Consider the following 23,169-nt stretch of genomic DNA (forward strand, 5'->3'; position numbering starts at 1 on the left):
GTTAATTTATTAATTAACAAAATAATAAGTAAATAAATAAATAAAAAAAAAACATTCACAAGCCGCGCACTTTGGAATAATGTGCGTAGATCTTAAAGCGAATATTGTTGTCTATTGTGTTGTGTGTGATAATGCATATGTATATGTATGTACGAGAGATGCACATGCTAGATTTCTCTTTAAAATTTGTGTTTTTACAATTACGTTGTTTGTTCTTCAAAAATGAAAATACTACTTTTTTACCACCTACAGTTATAATTTTTTTTGTTTGTAAATAAAAATTGATTATCCACTTTATATGTCCCTACTCCCTGTCAATATATTCAACTTCTCTCTCTCTATCTGTTTAAATAGATTGATAAATAATCTTGAGAATGCCACGAGAAAATATTTGTATAAACTTCTGAACATTTGATTTATGCACTTTTTTACATTTATACGTGATTATAATAATGATAATAACTTTTATACATATTTTTTAGGAAATGTTACCAAATAACTTTCCAAATGTAGGAGTTCCTCATATTGGCAATATACCCCCACAACAATTAAGAGCGTTGCAATTACTAGCAGCAAATAATGCAAGCTCTATGAATACTAATAATAATATCGCTTATATTCAACAACTAATGAGTCAACAACAACAAAATGAAACACAACGTTTATTGATGGAACAGGTAAAACGACAGGATCAAGTTGCAGCTGCTGCTGCTTTACGCCAACAACAGCAACAACAACAATTTGCAGCAAATGAAAGGTTGTGCAATGATATGTTAAATATGATATCAAACAATCCAGCGCTATTAACTAATCCTACTTTTGTAAACGAGTTAAAAGCATTTCAAAATAATCCAGCTTTTTTACAAATGCAACAACAAAAAGTTCTTCAAGAAGCTGCCAGACTTCAAATGAATGCTGGCTTTAATAATCAAGCTTTAATTCTTGCTGCACTTCAACAGCAGCATCTTCAACAACAACAGCAGCAACAACAGCAACAGCAACAAAATCAACTGTTAGTACAACAACAGCAGCAGCAGCAACAACAGCAACAACAACAACAGCAACAGCAGCAAAATCAACTGTTGGCTCAACAACAGGCTAGTCAATCTGTTGGGAATGCTCAAGCAATGGGTGGACTAATTCTTCAACAACAAAAAATTTTTAATAAAATGATAAATGATAAAAAGAAACAGCATGCTGCTGATACTGAATTAATTGAACGTAAGCGAAAAGATTTAGAAGAAAAAATGATTAAAGCTCAAGATGAAATTCGGGAAATTGATGAACAGATTGCTGTTCATGAAAAAAACATATCAAAAGCAAAACAGGATTTTATAATTGCCAGTGAGAAGCTTCAACAGCTTAAGGAAAAAATAGCAGCTGATGCTGCACTTTCAAAAGAAGATGGGTCTTCTGGAATAGGAGGAAAAGATAAAGATATTGAATGTTTAATCGATCAGGTACGTAGAGCTAATCTTGTACGTGTTGAAGCAAGCAAAAGTAAAATATTACTTCTTAATCAAAACAAGCTTGTAGATCCAGCACCTTTGTTCTTTGACATAATGGATTATCCACTTGTTAAAGAAGTTTTAAAGAAGCATGAGACATTTGCTCCAAAACTTCGTGAACATATAAAGAAAATTCGTCAAGAAGAACATGAAATTTTAGAAGCGTATCGTAAAGAATATGAAAAAAATTATGCTATTTGGAAAGAGAAAGTTGACGCTTTTGAAAATAGTGCAGAGAAAAAGTTGAAAGATAAAGAAAGAAGTATAATATTTGAAAAAACATTTGATACATTAAGAAGTCTTCGTGAAAATGAAGAGAGAGCTAATCGTGCATCAAAAAGAAGAAGTTATGGCATTGATAATATTGATCCAGCAGTACGTGAAAAGGCTCAAAGAAGTGCTGTATTTGTACCTTTAATGCAGTTACCTGAAAAGGTTCATTTTATAAATAGAAATAGGATTGTACAACAACCAATACTGGAGAATCATCGTAAAGGGGTAAAACATGAATTATCTTTATGGGATGATGATGAAAAAAAGACTTTTAAAGAAGTGATAGCTCAATATCCAAAAAATTTTGCTGCTATTAAACTATTTTTACCAAAAAAAACTGCTCAACAATGTGTTTATTATTACTATCTTACTAAACATGCTGAAGAGTATAAAAGAATTTTTATTAAACGTAAAAATAATAAAGCAAGAAAAGCACTCGGTGCTCCAATGCCTTTACAAGAAGAAGTAGATAATTATTTATCTAATCAAAAAAGAGGAAAAGATAAACCAAAAACTTTATTTTCTTTATCATTAGAATGTTGGTTGTGTAAAAAGAAAGTTGATTCAAATGACGGTTCATTAACAAAAACATCTATTAATAAATGTCACCATTCAACGTGTGGTACTGAAATTGGTGAGTGTAATGATGCTTATCTTTGTGAAGAATGTATTCAGTTAGGTCAACCAAATAGAAATCCAAGAGGATTTAAAAAATGTATGATTGGTGTTTGCCAAAATGAGCAGAAAAAAATTAAAGCTCTCAAAACTTTTTCTAATAGATGGAATGAATTAAGTGAAGATGAAAAAGAATTTTTCCGTGAAAGATTTAAATTTGGTATATTAATAACTAAAAGTTGTTCTGCTTGTGCAAAAAAAATTCAAAAAGATATTGAATTATTTTTTGACGGTGCATTAGATGATGAAGTAAAAGTATTTCAAAAGAAACGTGATTTTGAATTATCCCCATTTGAATGGGATGATAAAATGAATGAGAAATTGTTAAAGCTTGTTGAAGAACATGGTGAAGATTGGAACTTTATTTCTAAACAATTTGAGAATAAAAAAGCAAATAGTTATGCATGTAGAAGTAATTATGATCATTTAATGTATCTTCAATCAAAGGCAGAAGAAGCTGAAAGAAAAAAGAAAGAAGAAGAAATGGAAAAAGAACGTTGTATGAAAGTTAAAGAATTTGAAAAGGAACAATCTGCTTTAGTTAATACTAACATTAATAATACAAATATTACTACTAATAATGTTGTTACTGTTGTAGAAAAAGTTTTACCTCCAAGTACTAGTACTGGATCTATAACACTTGGAACACCAGTAAGAAATACTCAGAGTAACAATAGTAGTAATGTTGTTATATCAAAACCAAGCGTTAGCAATAAAATTTCATCTCCTTTTTCAGTAAAAAGTTTTGTTACTACAGCTGTTTCAAATAATAAAAAATCAGAATCACCACTTCTCCAAAAAATTGTTCATCCTACTTTACCAATGTCCCATCAAGTTCAGCCTCTTCAACAGCAAACACAGCAACAAGTTTTATTGTCTTCCTCAAAGATGGATGAAGGACATACTGCAAGTTTCAATATAAACGAAGAAGATGCTAAAAATATTCTTGCAAATCCTAATTATGCTCATTTACATCCAGCTATTAGACAATATTTAATTTCAAAAATTAATTTACCAGAACAACTAATTCAGCAACAACAACAACAACAACAACAATCGTCTCAAGCTCTTTATGAACAACTTATGAGATTTAATAATGAACAGCAAAAATTATTATCAATTCAGCAACAACTTGAACATGTTAGAAACTTAAAAGTTTTTCCTCCAACTTTACCACGCCAATCAGTTCCTTTAGTTATAGCTCATTTAGAAGAACAGGTTCGGGAGCAACAAAATATTGTTCAACAAATTAAAAACCAATTGGCACAATCACAAATACAACAAAATTATCAACAGATACAGCAACAATATTTACAAGAACAAAAAATTTTACAGGAACAAAAATTGTTACAAGAACAAAGATTGTATGAACAAAAATTAAATGAGCAAAAAGCTCAAGAACAGAAGTTAATTGAACAGAAAAATCAAGAACAAAAATTAATAGAACAGAAAGCCCAAGAACAAAAAAAGAAAATTGGGACATCAACGAGTAGTAGTTGCAGTGTTGTTGGTAGTAATAATGTATCATTATATGAAGATTCTTTAAGGAAAGCGAAAGCTCAGGGACAAGAAGTTCTTCTCCAACAACAACTTATGAAACAACAAGATATTCAACGTCTTAATACTCAACAACAACAACAAAATCATCAACAACAAGGGAATGGAAATATTGAAATAATTAAATTTTTAGCAAGTTTAACAGAAATTAGTGACTTTTCACCTGATCAAAAAAGCCAAATAACTTGGGCTATGGATTATCTTAATAAAAGGCCTGATGTTTGTGATTTATTACAAGCACTTTTTAAACAAGATAGTTCAACAGCAGATAAATTTTTCTGTGGACCTGTAGCATTTCTAAGAAAAATTGGAAATGATATGGAAGCTGCCAAACAACATTCGAATTTATTGTCACAACAACAACCTCAATCAGTTGAGGGAAATCATAACAACATTGTTATGGTTGAAAGTTCATTATCTCCAGGAACAGAATCACAAACGGCATCAGAATCAGGTAGGAAAAGAAAAACAGGTCTTGGAACACAAATGCTGCCTCAAATAAATCATTCCCCTTCGATGCCATCTGATCCAACTCATCTAATACCCGGTACTTTTAGGCCTAAAAAACCAACAACTACTCTTTCAATCACAGAAATTCCAACTACCAAACCAACAAGTAGTAGCATTAGTCAAGAGTCTACTGTAAATGAAACTCAACAAAGTTTAATTAATAAGCAAATTGATAAAATAGTACGTGATGAAATGACAAAAGAAGCTCCACCAAAAAGAAAAAAGACAAATCTTGATGAGACTGTGACATCTATTATAAATGATGAATTAATGAAAGATTCTGGTAATGATGAATTACTAAGTGCATTATTATCACCTGTTGAATCTGCAAAAAATGCAGTACCAACAGCAGAAGGAAAAAAGGAAGAAGATAAGAAAGATGAATTTTCTTTTTTAGATGATTCTTTTCCACCACCAAGACCTCCAGAACTTATTATAGAACCACCGCCATTACCACCTTTTGATATTGGTAAAAATGTATCTCCTTCTATGATAGAAATAAAACAACCACCAAGTTTATTGTGCAGTCCTTCAATAAAAATTTCTATTCCAGATGGTCTTTCAACGTCAAGTGATGCAAAGCCTTCACCTTCTGGTTTTCCCGTACCTCAATTTACACCACCGCCTATAGATGATGATTCTTCTAATGTTGAAATGGCAAGAGAAGATTTGGATAAGAGTGATATGTTATTAATGAAAACACCAATGTTTTTACCAAGTGGTATTCCATCTCCACCCAAGCCTCCAAGTATTACAACTCCAACAGAGTTACCACCACCGCCACCATCACCTCCTCCATTACCTACAACATCATCGTCATCGATATCTTCCATAAATAACGATCTTCCAATCATATCAGAAATAATGTTGCTTTCCCCAAAACCTCCAAAACCACCTGTGCCTTTGATGTTGCAAGAACATCACAATCATCATTCATCTCTAAAGTGTGAATATGAGGACATTTCCTCTTCTTCTGGAAGTGATGAAGATGATTTGTCAAAAAATGAATTATCTCTTGTTGATATAAAAGATGAAATGTACTCAGAATTGTTAAAAAGTTTTCCCACATTTGATATGGTATTTATTTCCGATTCATCTCAAGAAGCAATATCTCCACAATTAGCGGCTGGTACATCGCGATCTCACTTTACCGTTAAAACAACTATTCCTCTTTCTACTACTACTCCACACTTAATTTCAACGGAAGCTCCCCCCCAAACTCCAACAACAGCTCAATCAACCCGGTAATTTTATGAACCTAAAAAAATTTTAGGGTTGAGGGTTATTTGACCCCAAAATAAAGTCATATTTGAACCTGGGGTTTTATTTTTCGTGGTCACTAGACCTTTGGATATTTTCTTTTTAATGAAGTATACAATAAATAACTATTTTAACGTTACTATTTTTGCAACATAATTTTAATAAAACTATTTAAATAACAATTTTGATTCTTATTCCTTTGAAACTTCCTGACGTGCCATCTGAAATGAACAAATTATATGGTATCCTGTTATATATATAACAATTAAATAAAAATAATTATTTTTGTAATTTTTATTTTAATAAACATGATAGATTACACAAAATTATTTTAACATATAATAGATAAATAATTTTGTTAATAAAAATATATGTTTCAAGAATTAATTTGATTAATATTAAAATTTATGACATATGACAAATATTCATTTTTGAGTACAATATTAATAAATTAATAATTTTATGTAAATGATATTTCAAATTTATCATAAAATTATACATATGTTTTTTTTTCTAACAATAAAAAATAATTAAAAATAAAAAAAAAGTTTTATAATAAAATAATAGTCTATTTTTTGCTACTATTGTACTATCCATATATTAGAAATTTTTTGTCATCAAATCATTAACATATATATATGAGAAATTAGTTATGAAAATTATTGTCAATTTTTTAATATTTAATAAATTTTTATAGTATCGAAAAATTCATTGATAGTCAAAGATATAATCATTGTTTCAAGTGAGTTTGAAATGAAATTTGACTCAAAGGTAAAATGGATTGGGAAAAGATTTTCTGTTGTTTACTTTCTGTAAAAAATTATTTTGAAGTTAGACTTAAAATTTTATAACATTTTTAGAAAATCATAAATCAACGAAATATAAAAATCTATTTTATGTAATTAATAACATTATATTTTGGGTACTTTAAAATTTCTATATTTTATTTTGTTATTGAAATCTTTAAAAAATTTTTTTTGTTTTTTTATTTTTGATATATTTTTAATTTTTAGTAGATCATTATTTTTTCATAAAGTAATTTTTTAAATGCAATGATGTGATGATGAATTGTGTAAGTTATGATGTTCTTTAGAATAAAATTCTTTTTGCTAGAAACAGATATTTTGTTTTTGAGAATAAGACTAGTAAAAATTTATTTTACTTTTAATATTTTTAATTCTATATTGAGAAAATATACTTTAAAATTAAACTTTTAATAACAATGAAACTATTCCAGTAAGTCTTGATAAAGTAAGACTTATGTACGATATTTTTGGTGGTCATATTTTTAATTGAATTTAATTGATATTTAGAGATGCTTTGAATTTTTAATAAATTTGCAAAAATTGTGTTATGGAATTTACTTAATTTATTTGCATATAGTCAACTTGAATATTTTCAAGATTTGGAGGCGTCTAATCAAATTTAAATTTTAAAGATTTAAAAATGTTTAAAATTTTAACATTAATTTTAAAACATTTTTTTTATTAAAAAAATTTCTAATATTATATATCTTTTTTCCCTCTATTTATAGACTTCTTAAAACTTCCATAACATTAAGTACAAGAAAAAATTATAATTAATGTCAATTTCCATGAAGTTGGGTGTATATAATTTAAAAAAAAATACAATAAAGAGACAAAGCAATTAATTATTTGCAAAAAAAAATAAAAAGCTTCTTTTCCGTTTTTAATAAAGAAATTAGATGTCATATAAAAATCAATTTCCATTCTTTTAAATTTTAATGTCAGTTATAATTGAAAAAAAAGTTATTGATAGAGAATTTAATAAAGTTATATAATAACTTTTTTTAAACAAAAATAAAAACATTCTCAAACCAGTAATTTGTAGATAAGAATTCAAAAACGGTTTACTAAATTCTCTAAAAAACATTTTATCTTTGAAACCTGATGTTATGATTGATAAAAAAAAAACCACATGTGTAAAATTAACTATAAGAATAATAAAATAAATTTTGCAATTTAAAAGAAAATATGTTTTGTATTAAAAAATCAAATTAACACATTTAATTAGAATTTTTAATAATAATTTTAATAAAAAAAAATTGTTTTTGACAGAAAAATTTTTAAATGTATAAAGTTCTTCAGGAAAATGTTAATATTTTTCTTCATTATAAATCTATATGACAGGCAGATTTTATAGGAAATTAGAAAAGCGTTTTGATGACATCATACTAAAGATTCAAAAAATTTCATTTTTCTTTGAATTGTAATATAACTTTTCAGAGAGACATTGGAAAATTCAAAGAAATTTTAAAATATTTTAGTATGTAAATGTATACTTAAAGAATTACTTTTTTTTTTACTAAATATGATAAAAGGATTATCATAAAAAAGAGTTACTAATCAAAATATATTTATATAAAAAAAGTTTCAGAATGTAACAAATATTAGTAAAACATAAATTGCAATCTAAAAACTTAAAAATATTTGAAACGATACAATTAAAAATTATTTAATCCATGAATTTTTTGGAAAAAAAAGTTTTTTAAATCAATTTTTTTTATTCTAAATGGCAAGAAAAATATTGAATATCCAGTATACTTTTTTTTTAAAAAAAAAAAGAAAATTAATAAAATTATCACTGAAACATTTACATGTTTATGGTTTACACTTTATGAGGTTAATTTATTTTCTAGTTCTGTGACAGAGAAATATGTTGAAAGTGAAATGGAGTTTCTTTGTAACAAATATAAATTTATAGTTATTTTAAATTAATCTTTTATCGCGAACAGAAGAAAGTGCCATTGATAAGTAAGAAAAAGTATATATATATAATATTACTTTATATTTTATGATTGTTAATTCTTATTTTTTTTTTATTACTAATTGACTAAATGTTTATAAATATATAATTTTTTAATTAATTTAACTTTTTGTTTTATAAATTTCTTAAAAATTATTATAATAAAAGGAGTGTAAAAACAATATTTGTTGATTTCGTATTTATTGCAGTGTAAAGTTATTTGATTTACATTAGAAGGTATATAATCGATTAATATTTCTTCTTTTACCACCTAACATCTTAATATATATAATAAATAAGTGTCTTTTAGTATATACAATGCGTTTTGCATATCTTCTTAATATAGTTCTATTAATATTATTAATCAAATATTCTAAATGTGGGGGTAGAAAAAGTCAATTTGATTTTAATTGTCCCACTAAATGCCAATGTAATCAGACACATTTTATTTGTAAAAATACTCAAAAAGTAGGTCATTCAATGTTTTTAGCTGCTTCACCTAAACTTTACCCTAATCTTGATACACTGGAGATTACTGGAAATAATATTGGTGATTTATCTGAAACAAGTTTTTTTGATCAAAATAATATACGCCACCTTAAAGTAACATGGGTCAATATTTCCTCTAATCATATTACATCAATTGGTCACAAAACATTAATAGGATTTCCAAAGGTTGAATATTTTTATTTAAGTAACAATGAAATACTTCATGTTGGAGATACACCATTAGAATACCAAAAAAACCTAAGAATGATTGATCTTACAAATGCATTTTCAAAAAAATTATCATCAAAAGAGAAGGCTGATATAATAAGAGATTTATTTAAAACTAAAAAAAATGATTTTCCAGATTTAAATAAGGTTATATTAAATAATAATGATATTGAATTCCTTCATCCAGAGACATTCTGCCCAATAAGAGGTTTAGTTAGATTAGAATTAAAAAATAATAAACTAAAATCATTTGATTTTAATGGTAAAAATTGCCTACCAGGTTTAGAATTTTTAGATTTAACTAATAATAAAATAGAAATAGTTTCATCACATATGTGGAATGATATTGAAAATTTACATGATCTTGATATTGCTGGAAATCCATTAATTTGTAGTTGTGAAAATAATGATTTATTAAATTTTGCATCAAAATATGCAGAAGATTTTATTGATTCTGTTTGTTTAAAATATTATATATTTTTACTGATTTTTTTTTTTTATTATTAATTATAGGGTAAGACATTATGTCATTCACCAAATCAGTTTGCTGGAAAGTCAATATTTGATCTTCAAAAACAAGATTGTTCACATGTATCATCAGGAAAAATATTTAAATTCCTAATCCTTCTTCTTCTTTCTTCAATATTTTTAGGAGCATATTTTACAGTACGTTCTCATAGACCAAATTTATGTTCAAAACTTCCCTTTAATATTGGGTATACAAAATTACGTGGAGGAAATGGTAATAGAGGTGGTTGTGATGATGATTCTATACCATTCACAAGATCTAACAATGCTCCAGTCTTCTTATAAAATTTTATTATTTGTTATAATGTCATAATAAACTATTATAATTTTATTTATTAGTCATTTTATAAAAATGTATGTTTGATAAAAAAAAAAAACGTTATATCTACATGAGTCATAATTTTTATAAAACTATTTCATCAATCTAAACAACCTCATTCTTTTAATTCAACAACATCTTATATATTATATATATAATAATAATACACATATATATACATAATACATCGTCCTTAATATATATATATATGCCATTGTACTGTTAGTGTCCTTCATAGGATGGAGAGAAAGATACAGGTAATACCTGTGCATTTTATGTACTAATAAATTTTGTAATCGATCCATTTAATTATTTTTGTGTAATATTTACACGATATCTTATTGTGTACCTTTGTCTATTTGCTTAAAGAATTGTATTTTTCACAAACCATTGAAATCTCTTATACATATATATGCATATTATTAAAATAGATCGTATCGGTGCTTATTTTGTAAGCACTGTTACTTGTACTATATTTGTTGCTGCTCATCGATCACAATAACTTTTCTTTTTTTTTTCTAATATCTTGATGATCTATACTATATATATATATACTACAATATAATTTAATATTTAATATCTAATCTTATCATCTTTTTTATCGCAAGAATCTTTCTCCTTTTTTTTCCATTATAATTTATAATATATTATATATAAAGAAATAACAATTTCTTACATTCCTTTTATTACATAAAATATGTCTTTTTTAATATATAAAACATATTATTATCATATAAAAAAGTATAATAAAAATTTCTATAAATCAATGTAAAAAAAAATTTTTTTTTATCTAAGATTAATTCAAATGACTAATTTTTCTATTTGATTTTTGAAATTATTTGATTATGTTTTTTGATCAATAGATAATTTTTTTTTTGTTAATTAAACAAAATGATAATAATAAATTTTATAAATATGACTAAATTAATAAATAATTTTACACATTAAAATTACCATTTTATTGTAATAAACTTTTTTTATTTTTGTTAATTATCACTCCACTACATTATTTATTTACTACAGTTCTTTTTTTTTGTAATTTATTTGATGGCAAAAAAAAAATTAAATTATAAAGGCAAAGTCATTAATTTTAATGCAACTTTTATAAACACTTTATGACAAATACCAAAAAAAAAAAGTTTAGAAACAAAGGCATTTCTTTTTGTTGAAATATAAAGATATAACTATCTTTTAACCTTTTGATTAAATATCATGAAGAAATGTTACATCATTTATGTATAATAGTTACATTGATAAAATCTAAAAGTATTATTCTATTCAAATCACTATCCCAAAAAAAGGTACGCCCAACGATAACTTTTTAATAAATTCTGTAAATATTTTGAAGATTTATGGAAAAGTTTATAAGAAATTTTAATATTTTTATTCTTTAAAAAAAATTATTCAATGTCTTTTTTTTTATCCTTACTACATTATATTTATTCTATTATTACTCTATTCTTTTTTTTTCTCTTGTCATAATTGTGATTTTTAATTTTAAAATATTGTAAAATTACAAATACCCAATCAAACTTTATATAAAAAAAAATTTTTTTTTTTAAATAATGAGAGAATGAATAATTTTTTGAGTAATAAAATGATATAGATAATATAGTAACATTAACATGACTTTTAATATATAACATCATAAATAATATAAAGTTAAATCAAGCATATACCTGTTAATAATTTATATTATTTATAAAGTAATATCTTTTCACTGAATATAATTGTTTTTTTTCCCATTACAATAACAAAATATTTATTTTTTTTATTACATAAAAATATTTGAATTTTCTCCTTATCAAGTATTTCACCTTTCTTATATATTAAAGAAGTACACAGTGATTACAAGTATTAAAAACTTGAGAAGTATTATTAAGAATTTTTAAGATTAATAGTATTTTCTATAAATATTATTTTTAAAAATATTAAAAACTAAATATAACATAAATTAAAAATATTAAATTGATATTTAATCAAAATTCTTTCATATTTTGTCTATTAAATATTTTAACATAATACTTAATATAAACAATAAACTATAATGAATCTTAAAGTTTATTTGAACTTTTTATTCTAAATAGTATATATTTTGGAATTTTAATTATATGTTAATTTTTAGAAATTATAATTTTGTTTTTATTTTATATTTTTGTATGTTAAAAAAAAAGTTTATTCTTAGTAAAAATATATTTATAATATATTATTGTTATAAAATTTGTTAATTTTAAGGTAAAATTAAAAACAACTTTTTTTTCTTTTTTATCTTTAAATATTTTCTCATTTTTATTTATTGTAAAATTTTTTAAGTATAAGATTGCGTAGTATAAAATTTAGATAAAAAAGAAGTTAAATGAATGTACTTAAAAATGTATATGTTTTTTTATTTAGTATTGTGTAAATGATTTTTTAATAAATTTATTTTAATAATTCTAAAATAAAACATAACTTAAAATTTAATGATAAAAAAAATTATATTAATAATTTTTAAAGTAGTTTTTAATTGTTTAAATTAAATGAATTGTGCCATTAATAAATGGGCGTTGGGCGTGGTTAAAAAATTTTCGCCGCGATTTTGTCGATATGAATAGTAATTAGCAGAACTTTTTTCATAGCGACTCCATGTGGAGAGATGTTTTATATTCCTTCTGTATAATATATATATATATTATAATCTCCTTAACTTTTAATAATCGCGTTATTCCTTTTTAGACCTTCAAAATTAAATACTTATCGTGTGTTACTCTTTATATAGAATTATCTGTATTTATCAATCTATACAAAATATACAATAATCAATTATTCCTTTGATCATGTCGAAAAAATGTGTAAGTTTTCATGTTAATATAAAATATATATATTCAAAGTGAGAAGTATAAACTTTTATTTCTCATACAATGCCTCCAACTGAAGCTATTTCTACTAACAATATTTATCATGATTACTCTAAAACTTTGGGGAGAGGATATGTAAGATAAAAATATTTAATTTTTTTTTGTTATTAACAACTAATAAAAGTTTTTCTTAAGTAATTAGTTATTGTATATTTTATATATTTTTAGATAAATGTACGTGTCACGACAATGGATGCAGAGCTTGAATTTGCCATTCAAACATCAATTACTGGAAAACAATTGTTTGATCAAGTTGTTAAAACAATTGGCCTTCGTGAAGTATGGTACTTTGGTTTACAATATATTGATAACAAAGGTTTTCCAACATGGTTAAAATTAAATAAAAAAGTTACATCTCAAGATATTGGAAAGGAACAACCACTAAATTTTAAATTTAGGGCAAAATTCTTTCCAGAAGATGCATCTGAAGAGTTAATTCAAGATATAACTATTAGACTTTTTTATCTTCAAGTTAAAGATTCAATCTTGAGTGATGATATTTATTGTTCTCCGGAGTCATCTGTACTTCTTGCTTCATATGCAATGCAAGCAAAATATGGTGATTATGATAGTAGTTATCATACATCAGGTTTTCTTTCTAATGATAGGTTATTACCACAACGTGTTCTTGGTCAATTTAAACTTAATGCTGAAGATTGGGAAAAACGTATAATGGTATGGTGGGCTGATCATCGTGGAATGAGTAAAGAAACAGCAATGATGGAATACTTAAAACTTGCTCAAGATCTTGAAATGTATGGTGTTAACTTTTTTGAGATAAAAAATAAAAAAGGAACAGAATTATATCTTGGTGTTGATGCTCTTGGTTTAAATATTTATGATAAATCTGATAAGTTATCTCCACGTGTTGGTTTTCCATGGTCTGAGATAAGAAACATATCATTTAATGACAAAAAATTTGTTATTAAACCTATTGATAAGAAAGCAACAGATTTTATATTTTACGCTCCTCGCCTTCGTATTAATAAAAGAATCTTAGCTTTATGTATGGGAAATCATGAACTTTATATGAGAAGAAGAAAACCTGATACAATTGAAATTCAACAAATGAGAAGTCAAGCTGCTGAAGAGAAAAAATTAAGAATGCTTGAACTTGAAAGGTTGTCTAAAGAGGTTGATGCTAGAGAACGTGCTGAACAAAAACAACGTGAAGCAGAGGAAGAGATAAGACGAATGGTTGAAGTTGTAAATAGAACAAAAGAAGAATTGAATATAATGCATGAAAAATATAGACAATTGGAGGTGCAATATGATGAATTAAATAAAGCTAAGGCATTACTTGAAGGAAAAGAAAGAGAAATGGAGGAGTTAAATGAAAAATTGTTATCTCAAAAACAAATGACTGAAGAAGAAAAAAATATGCTTATTCGTGAAATTCATTTACGTGAGACACAAGTTATGGAAATGAGACAAATAGTAGAGGCAAAAACATCTGAGGCAAATCGCTTACAGACAGATCTCGATGCCATAAAAACACCAACAACAAATTCACAACATTTTATTAGAGAAATTGATGAAGAATCTTCTGATGCTCATATGGAATTAATTGTTGATGAAGGTGTTAATATGTCTGCTGTTCATAATGAGTTAGATCGTGAGGCTCATGTTTCAATTAAAGAAAAATTAGCTATGTTAACAGAAGAGTTAGATCCACTTAAGGATAAAGGGCATATGACAGATTTTGACTTGCTTCATCAGGAAAATAGACGAGCAGGAAGAGACAAATATAAAACATTAAGACAAATTCGTGGAGGAAATACAAAAAGAAGAATTGACCAATATGAAAATATGTAACCATTTTTATACATTTTTATTTAATTTCTCTGCACAATAAATTTATACTTATTTTATATATATTCTCTGCATCTTGTTTCTTCATTCTCAATTTTCATATATAATAGTATATATATATAATATTATCTATAGCAACTAAAACTTATATGCGTTGTTTTGTTGAAAGTATTCATTCATCTTCGAATATCTATGGATGCGCTACAAGTAAGTTTTAGTAAGTTTTAAATTATTTTTATATTTTAAAAAATAAAAAAAAATGAAAACAGGAAAGAGCTGAGAGGGATGAGTTATGGAGGCAACATGAAGAATCTCAAATAAAATTTATTCAAGAACAAAATTTTATCATGTTTAATCATCTTCATATGGAAATAGAAAAGTTAAATTCAATAGTACGCAGTAAGTTTGAAAATATGTCATATTAGTATTCTTTTATAGTTTATCAATATAAAGTAGCAGAAGAAAAAGCTAAAAATGAAGAATTAGAAAGAAGGATGACTTTATTAGAAAACCAAATATTAAAACAAGAAAAAATGATACAAAGTTTACTTCATCCAGATGTATTATATTTAAAAATTTAATAATAAATATAAAAGTTTTTAATTATTAAAATAATTATTAAATTGATCCAATTTTTTTTCTAATATTTTAATATAATTATTTGATATATCTAAATTTTTTTTTTCAATTATTAATTTATTAAAAAGATTTTCAAATTTTTTCCATAGTATCATATTTTCTCTTTTATAAATCTCTAATTTTTCCTTATTTATTTTATTTTCATTTAATAAATTTTGTATTAATATTGCTTTTTTTTGTTTAGCTTTCCAAGATAAAATATTATTACGATCTCTTTTTTTCCTATAATCTGGATCAGCATTTTTCTCATCCTCTGATTTAAAAGTATATTTACGTTTTTGGTGATGATAATTATCTCCAAAGTTAATACTAACCATTTTAGATAAAAAAAAAGAAATATATTAATTTTATAATAAATATTTATTTATAAGTATAAAAATAATAATGATAATTTTCTTAATTTATCTAATAAATGAAATGTGATTTATGATAATAAATTCTCTTATCAAATTATATTTTGAAACATTACTTTTTAATTTATATAATTGTAATTATTAAATAAAATTAATTTTTCAAAATAAGCATTTTTATTATTTTGAGATGTAATTGGAATATTCCGATGTAAAAATTATTTTCTTATAAATATTAAATATAGTTTAGTATTTTTATGATATAACTATGTGATGTATACTCATAAATAAATTAACACACAGACAAAAAAAAAATTTCTTTTTGCCATTTTTATTAAAGCATTACACCATGATAAAGATAACATTTTAGGAAGAATATTTTTATTAAAAAAAGAGATTAAATTTTATAAATAACAAACATATTTTTATAACATAAAATTATAATACATTATATTGATAATATCACTAAGTTCCTATTGTTTTTTAAAACTTTTTTAAATATAAGATTATAAAAAAATCTTATAATTCTATATAGCAAAATATATATAATCATACTATCAAGAACTTAAAATCAACTTTTTATTCTTGATTTACAAAAATTTGATTTTTGAAACATAATATTAACTAGTAATTCAATGGAAATTATTTTATGTTAAATATTAAATTTAATTTTGTATCATCTTTATATCATTATAACTTTTTTTACTTATCATTTTGTTTTATTATCAAAATAAAAAATTAAGAAATTATGTTTGGATTTTTCTTATTGATAAAAATATGGATTCTTTTAATTATCATTTGTCAATACAATTCAGTTGTTTTTAATTTTTTTTCTCTTATATATCTGTTAAATTTATGTCTTTATCCAGAAATGTATAAAAAATAAAGAAAAAAAGATGAAAGAAACAAAATAGTATAAATAAAAAAAATATACTTTGATAACATAAAATAATAAATAAGCTATTTTTATTTTTCATGGTTTTAATTAATGCATAATTGATAGAAATTCAATTAAAATTGTAAAAATAAAACAAAATGTTTTTTTTTTATACATTGATACAAATTTTATTACATTTTATAAAACAAATTATGTTTTTTTTTGTTGTCAAAATTTTCCTTATCTATTTTGTTATATTATTGGGTTTTTTTTGTTATGATAAATATAAATTTAGTTGAATAAAAAAGTAAATATTAATTTGTTATTATTATCATTATTTATATTTATTGAATCAGCTTTTTGAAATATTTAATTATATTTGTAATTCTTAATATAAAATTTATACTTTACATTAAAAAAATTTTTTTACAGTATTATTTTCTTAAATAATAATTATATACATATATATTTGATCACATTATTAACATTGACTCAATACATATTTAAAAACTATATTTATATAAATATTATAATTCAAATACAATAAATAATTTTTATATCAACTTTAAAGTTTTATTTTAATAACATATTTAATCATATACTAAAATAAATTATTACATTACGGTAAATTTATATAATAATAAAAGTAGTAGTTTAAAATAATATAAATATTTTATATATTCAAAAGATAATTTAAGATAACTAATTGCTCTTATCAAATTTATTGTGTCCTGTTTTGAAATGTTGCTTTTTAACTCTTATAATTATACTTATAACTACACGATAATTAATAAAAAAAATATTAATTTTATAACAAGGCACTCTTGTTAATTATATAATATATAAGAATAAAATAAAATTTAAACAAATCATTTATTGTAAATTCATATCTTTAATTTTAAAATATGTTTAACTACTTAACTTATATATTTATTATATTATATATAAAAATTAGTTATGGACAAAATACTATAAATTATCAAGGGTACATTTTAAGATGTCCAACTGCAACAAATTTTCTTGCTGGAACTGGATCAAATATTTGGCCAGCTACAAGAGTTCCCGGAAATCCACCAACATATGCCTGTAATGCTAATCCAAATAATGGATTTTTTAATAGATGCCCTATTGCTGGTGGAAATGCACAACAAGATGTTTTAGTATTGATAGATGGTACTGATGCTCCAATACATGTCTGTGCATGTTGTTATACAGATTTTAATACATTTTTACAACAAAATCTTCCTGTTGTTGGTGCTGATCCAGGAGATGATAGTATAACAATGAATTTATGTGTTAATGCTCATAGTGATTGTTATAATTCAAAAGATAAATGTGTTGGAGTGGCACTTTCAGATTATTATCAAAGATATTGTCCATATACATGTGGATTATGTACAAGAACAACTGCATGTGTTGATCTTAAAACAAATTGTAAATATTATATGGATTATTGTGAAGTTGATGAATATTTACCAATAATGTTATATGAATGTCCAAAGTATGTTTATTATAAATTTATATAATAATTTTTATTGTTTTATAGAACATGTGGATTTTGTGCTAAAAAAGTTACATATGATACTACTGCACCATGTTTAGATACAACAGCAACCTGTCAAAGTAGAACTCATCTTTGTAATATTCCATCATTTGTTGAAACAATGAAAGAAGAATGTATGGCTTCTTGTGGATATTGTGAAAGTATTGAACCAAAAACTATAGCACCCCCTGTGAAACCTAAAAGTTCACCAATTATTCTTCCTAATTCTCAAACATTTATAACTATATGTAAAGATGAACGAAGAGATTGTAGTAGTTTAAAAAGTTTATGTAATGAACCTTCACATCATTCTTGGTTAGTTCAACAATGCTCATTAACTTGTAATTTTTGTGATGATGATAGAGTTGATGTTGAAGAAGAAAAACCAATAACTGTTTTACAACCAGTTATTGTTAAAGTTCAACAGACACATTTATCACATTCTTATCAACCAAACCCAAGTGATGAATATTATAAAAATTATTATAATAAAAATTTATTAAAAATAGCAATTAATAGAAATCATGGTAATGTAAAACATAAATTAAATAAGTAATTTTATCATAACAACAATCATTAAATATTATATATTTTAACTTATTCATATTATAAATAAAAACATATATATTTTATTAATTTTTAATTTAATTAATAAAAAACTTTTAAATTCAAATTTTTTAACTTATTTTTATTGCATTCTTAATTTTATTTTATATACTTTTTTTTTGTTGAAAACTAAAGAACAACAACAATATATTTTATAATTCATGAAAATTTTGTATAGTTTTTTTTATTTTATTTATAAAATATAAAACTCAATAATTATGATATTTTTTTATAATAAAAATAAATAATTCAAGGATTAAAGTAAAATAAATATAAAAGTATTGTACATTAAAACCAATTCAATAATAATTTCAATGTTTAAAAAAACTTTAAATAATTATTTTACAATGATTATTTATTTTTCAATTTTTAAATATATATATCTTTTACAAATAGTTTTTTATTATTGAATTATTAAATAAAAATGTATAAGTTAAAATAAATAATTAATATTATTATTATAATTAATAATCTATCAATCATCCACTTTTCAAATTTATAATCCTTTTTATCTTAAAAATTTTAAAGTTCTTTATCTTATAAGCTTATTGTAAAACTATTAAATATAAAGTAATATCAACTTATGTAAAATATTTAACTAATTTATATATTCTGAGAATTACATGACAATATACAAAGATTACTCGAGTTTAATAAGTTTGTCTAATCATTCTTATCTTTAGATTTAGTTACTTGACCAGTGTACATTTTTATATTGTAATTTTTAGTAAAAGAATGTAATTGTGAAAAAGTAAACTTAATAACATTACTTCTGTTAATTGTTGTAAAAGTTGATTAAATATAGTTGACACTTTCATCTTAACCGGATACTGGTAATAGTTATTGTAACATTTTATAATATTTAACAATTAAAAAAAAATGGCTGTTATTAAAATAATTTAAGTAAAGAATTTTAAAAAAATGATTGCTACTATTAATATTCATTAAATAGAATTTTTGTTAAGAAGAAAATTAAGAATAAATTTTTATTATTTAAAAAAATAAATAAATTATTATAATATGACCTAACAAAGAATGCCATTAAATTAATAAAAAAATAAAATAAATATATACTAGTATAATTTTTTTATAAATTAATATACAAATAAATATAATCTAATAATCTAAAAGTTATCTTCTAAATTTTTAATTATTATCTAAATTTTAAAAAATTATTTTACAATAAAAATAAATAATATTTTTTAAAAATAATAAATAATTATATATTTAATTGCATGTTCCACAAGTTTTAGGACATGAACTGGCAACATGTATATTTGAACAACTGGCTCGTAATTTTGGGCAATTTGTTCTAACATCAATACAAAGATGAGGACTTGGAGAGATATTAGGAGTTTCTGTTGTAACATTTTTCCATGTATATGATGGACCACAACGTGAACATGTTCTTGGACATGATTGTGTTAAAAAATCTTTATATAATGGATCATTACAATAGATGGCTTGGCGTTTACAACTAACAGTTGGTTTGTCACGGCAAAGTGGTGGTGCTGTAGCATCACCACAAAATCCACATGTCATTTTACATCTACTAAACATATATCCAAATTGTGTTGGTTCACGACATAAATAGCCTATAGTATCACAATTTTTATTTACATCATAACATGGGGTTATTGTTGTTGTAAAGGCTAAATTTTGTGTATAACGATGATATAAATATGTTACTTCACTTAAAGCTTCATCACCATCAACATTATTAGAACAACAAAGAACATTAGGATTATTAGGATCATTATTTCTTTCAGCAGTCCTACATAACCATGGTCCATTCCAGTAACATGAAAGATAATTTGCAGCAACAGGAGGATTTAATTCATAATCTTGAAGTTCTATACCTATACAATTACCAGAAGCAAGATCAGTAAATGGTCTATCACAATTAGCATCACTTTTAACAAATTTAATTATATAAGACATAAATATTAAAGAAAATATTTGTATAAATAACATTATTACTACAATAGAAAATGAAATTTTTATTATATTTATTGAGTATTTATAGTTATCAAAAATAATCTATTATAATCCATTTGTCACAAAAAAAGTTTTAAATATTTAAAATAAATAATTATTAATGACAGTAACCACAAGAACGTTTACATGCATGTCTGTAATAATTTTTTTTTATTGAATTATTACAAAAACTTCTGGATGTTGGGCATTTTTTATCTCTATCATAACATATTATTATTGTTCTTGTTGGTGTACTTGCTGTTGAAGTTTGATTATTCCAATCAAGTGGATCACTACATTTATTACATGTTACTGGACATTCTTTTACCATAAAATCATAATAATTAGTATCTTGACATAAATATTTTAATTTATAACAATTAGCTGTTGGATTATCTATACATTGTTTTTTTAAATTTTGAACTTTTACTGGTAAACCAACATTAGGACCACAAAAGTTACATGAAAGTGCACAATTAGTTTTCATATTTGTTTGATGAATAACAACATTACAATATTGAAGCATATTTTTACAATTAGGATAATTATCTACACAAGTAGTATACTCATCAGGATCAAGTGGTGTTCCAAATCTATCATTATTAAAAAGATCCTCTAATTCATCTAAAGCTGTATTGAAATTTCTAATATTACTACAACAATAATTTGTTGGTGCACCAGCAGCATCATATTCTTCTCTACACCATAATGTTCTTCCATTTGAACGACATCTATATATAATTAATGGATTTGCTGGTGTTCCAATATCTTGAAATTGAGTACAAATACTAGTAGCAATTTCATAATCACAAGATCCAGCACCATATATATTAATTATGAAAATTTTTATCAAAAGAATGATAATAAATAATTTCATTTTTAAAATAATAAATTTACAATAATTTTTTTACCTTTATACTAATCACAAGAAAAGAAACTAGACCTACTTAAGAAAACTTGCTACTTGTAATTACAAGTTATAAATATGATAATTGAAGATGCTTTATTGTTTCTAAAATTATATCATTTTTAAAAAAAATAAAGAAATTTAATTTTTGAAATTTAAGCCTTTCTCAATCTGTATTGTGATTGTGGGTTAGATTCAATGGCGGCACTTCTTGGTGGGCATGGACAGTATGCGGCATCTGATCCAACAATTCCTGGTCCACCTGGAACTCCTGGTGCTCCGTCTTGTCCTGGAGTTCCTGGGTTTCCGGCTGGTCCTTGTGGTCCTGGTGCTCCATCTTGTCCTGGGGCACCGGCGGCACCTGGGGCTCCATTGTTACCTGGTGCTCCTGGAGCTCCAGCTGGTCCTGGTGGTCCTGGTTTTCCTTTTCCTCTTGTTCCGTTGGCTCCTGGAACTCCTGGTTGTCCATCATTTCCTGGGGCTCCTGGTGCACCGGCATCTCCTGCTGGTCCTGGGGTACCTGGTTGTCCATCGTTTCCTGGAGCTCCTGGAGCACCTGGTTGACCATCAGGTCCGGCTGGTCCTACTGGTCCATCTGGTCCTTGTGGTCCTGGGGCACCTTGTGGGCATTTGATACATCCAGTTTCAGTCATTGATGGGTTTCCAACAGCAATACCGTCTGTTCCTGGGTTTCCGTCAGTTCCTGGGTTACCATCTAATCCATTAGCTCCTGGTAAACCTGGTGGGCCTGGTGGTCCTGGTGGGCAGTTAGCAGCACGAGCACCACAGTTACATGCAACTTGACGTTTGTTTCTTCCAATCAACATATCGAATGTAAGTGGTTTACGTTCAGCATTAACTCTAATCATATCACTCCAAGCATCATTAGCAATAGTTTTGAATTCAGCCATATCAGTCATGACATCATCATACATAGTGTTAATCTCATTAAAGAGACTTCCACATACGAATAAAGCACCAATAATAACGGCTGTAGTACCGAATGAAGCTAAGCCAACTAAGAACTTTGCCATTTTTCTAATTAAATGAGAAATGATAATATTTAATTAAAATTTCTCTTTAAATACTCCCTTTATCTTAAACTTTTTAAAACTTGTTTAATTTTCCATTAAGAATAACCAAAACTTGTTCACGTAAAATATAGTAAATAAAAGGACCTTGGTAATTTTTTATACTACCATTTTTATTATGACATTGATATTTATTTTTATTAAGAATTTATTTATAATATTATTTGTAACTTTTTTTTTAACTTTTTAAATGTGCGTAAATATATTTCATCTATAAAAGGAGGTTGCCTTGATTAATCAAGATTGTTTTAAAAGTGAAACATTTCGTAGTAAATTATAAATTTATTTTGTTTTTGATGTAAAAAAAAAGTAGTTAATTATTTAAAATAGTATTATTTTTATTATTTAAAAGAAAGA

General features: G+C 24.6%; 9 protein-coding genes across 9 annotated transcripts; 5 read left to right on the plus strand and 4 right to left on the minus strand.

The window, feature by feature from the left end:
• Positions 1-79: 79 nt before the first annotated feature.
• SRAE_2000213400 (Smrter) lies at positions 80-5,771 on the plus strand (the record flags this gene model as incomplete). Its single annotated transcript, XM_024653168.1, has 2 exons — positions 80-145; positions 483-5,771. The coding sequence occupies 2 exons, from the start codon at positions 80-82 to the stop codon at positions 5,769-5,771; spliced, it is 5,355 nt and encodes a 1,784-aa protein (XP_024506671.1).
• Positions 5,772-8,867: 3,096 nt separating this feature from the next.
• Positions 8,868-10,079, plus strand: SRAE_2000213500 (Cysteine-rich flanking region, C-terminal domain and Leucine-rich repeat, typical subtype-containing protein; the record flags this gene model as incomplete). Its single annotated transcript, XM_024653169.1, has 2 exons — positions 8,868-9,722; positions 9,780-10,079. 2 exons carry the CDS (start codon positions 8,868-8,870, stop codon positions 10,077-10,079), a joined length of 1,155 nt encoding a protein of 384 aa, XP_024506672.1.
• A 2,934-nt stretch (positions 10,080-13,013) lies between these two features.
• Positions 13,014-14,825, plus strand: SRAE_2000213600 (Moesin/ezrin/radixin homolog 1; the record flags this gene model as incomplete). The annotated part of the gene is made up of 2 exons (XM_024653170.1): positions 13,014-13,085; positions 13,179-14,825. The coding sequence occupies 2 exons, from the start codon at positions 13,014-13,016 to the stop codon at positions 14,823-14,825; spliced, it is 1,719 nt and encodes a 572-aa protein (XP_024506673.1).
• Positions 14,826-15,014: 189 nt separating this feature from the next.
• On the plus strand, positions 15,015-15,403 carry SRAE_2000213700 (Hypothetical protein; the record flags this gene model as incomplete). The annotated part of the gene is made up of 3 exons (XM_024653171.1): positions 15,015-15,029; positions 15,092-15,221; positions 15,261-15,403. 3 exons carry the CDS (start codon positions 15,015-15,017, stop codon positions 15,401-15,403), a joined length of 288 nt encoding a protein of 95 aa, XP_024506674.1.
• An 18-nt stretch (positions 15,404-15,421) lies between these two features.
• SRAE_2000213750 (Hypothetical protein) lies at positions 15,422-15,778 on the minus strand (the record flags this gene model as incomplete). The annotated part of the gene is made up of 1 exon (XM_024653172.1): positions 15,422-15,778. The coding sequence occupies one exon, from the start codon at positions 15,776-15,778 to the stop codon at positions 15,422-15,424; it is 357 nt and encodes a 118-aa protein (XP_024506675.1).
• Positions 15,779-17,593: 1,815 nt separating this feature from the next.
• Positions 17,594-18,787, plus strand: SRAE_2000213800 (ShKT domain-containing protein; the record flags this gene model as incomplete). The annotated part of the gene is made up of 2 exons (XM_024653173.1): positions 17,594-18,189; positions 18,235-18,787. 2 exons carry the CDS (start codon positions 17,594-17,596, stop codon positions 18,785-18,787), a joined length of 1,149 nt encoding a protein of 382 aa, XP_024506676.1.
• A 1,277-nt stretch (positions 18,788-20,064) lies between these two features.
• SRAE_2000213900 (ShKT domain-containing protein) lies at positions 20,065-20,778 on the minus strand (the record flags this gene model as incomplete). The annotated part of the gene is made up of 1 exon (XM_024653175.1): positions 20,065-20,778. The coding sequence occupies one exon, from the start codon at positions 20,776-20,778 to the stop codon at positions 20,065-20,067; it is 714 nt and encodes a 237-aa protein (XP_024506677.1).
• Positions 20,779-20,932: 154 nt separating this feature from the next.
• On the minus strand, positions 20,933-21,691 carry SRAE_2000214000 (ShKT domain-containing protein; the record flags this gene model as incomplete). The annotated part of the gene is made up of 1 exon (XM_024653176.1): positions 20,933-21,691. One exon carries the CDS (start codon positions 21,689-21,691, stop codon positions 20,933-20,935), a length of 759 nt encoding a protein of 252 aa, XP_024506678.1.
• Positions 21,692-21,876: 185 nt separating this feature from the next.
• SRAE_2000214100 (Nematode cuticle collagen, N-terminal domain and Collagen triple helix repeat-containing protein) lies at positions 21,877-22,755 on the minus strand (the record flags this gene model as incomplete). Its single annotated transcript, XM_024653177.1, has 1 exon — positions 21,877-22,755. One exon carries the CDS (start codon positions 22,753-22,755, stop codon positions 21,877-21,879), a length of 879 nt encoding a protein of 292 aa, XP_024506679.1.
• Positions 22,756-23,169: the final 414 nt, after the last annotated feature.

Source organism: Strongyloides ratti, assembly GCF_001040885.1.
Source record: "Strongyloides ratti genome assembly S_ratti_ED321, chromosome : 2".
Classification (NCBI taxonomy): domain Eukaryota; kingdom Metazoa; phylum Nematoda; class Chromadorea; order Rhabditida; family Strongyloididae; genus Strongyloides; species Strongyloides ratti.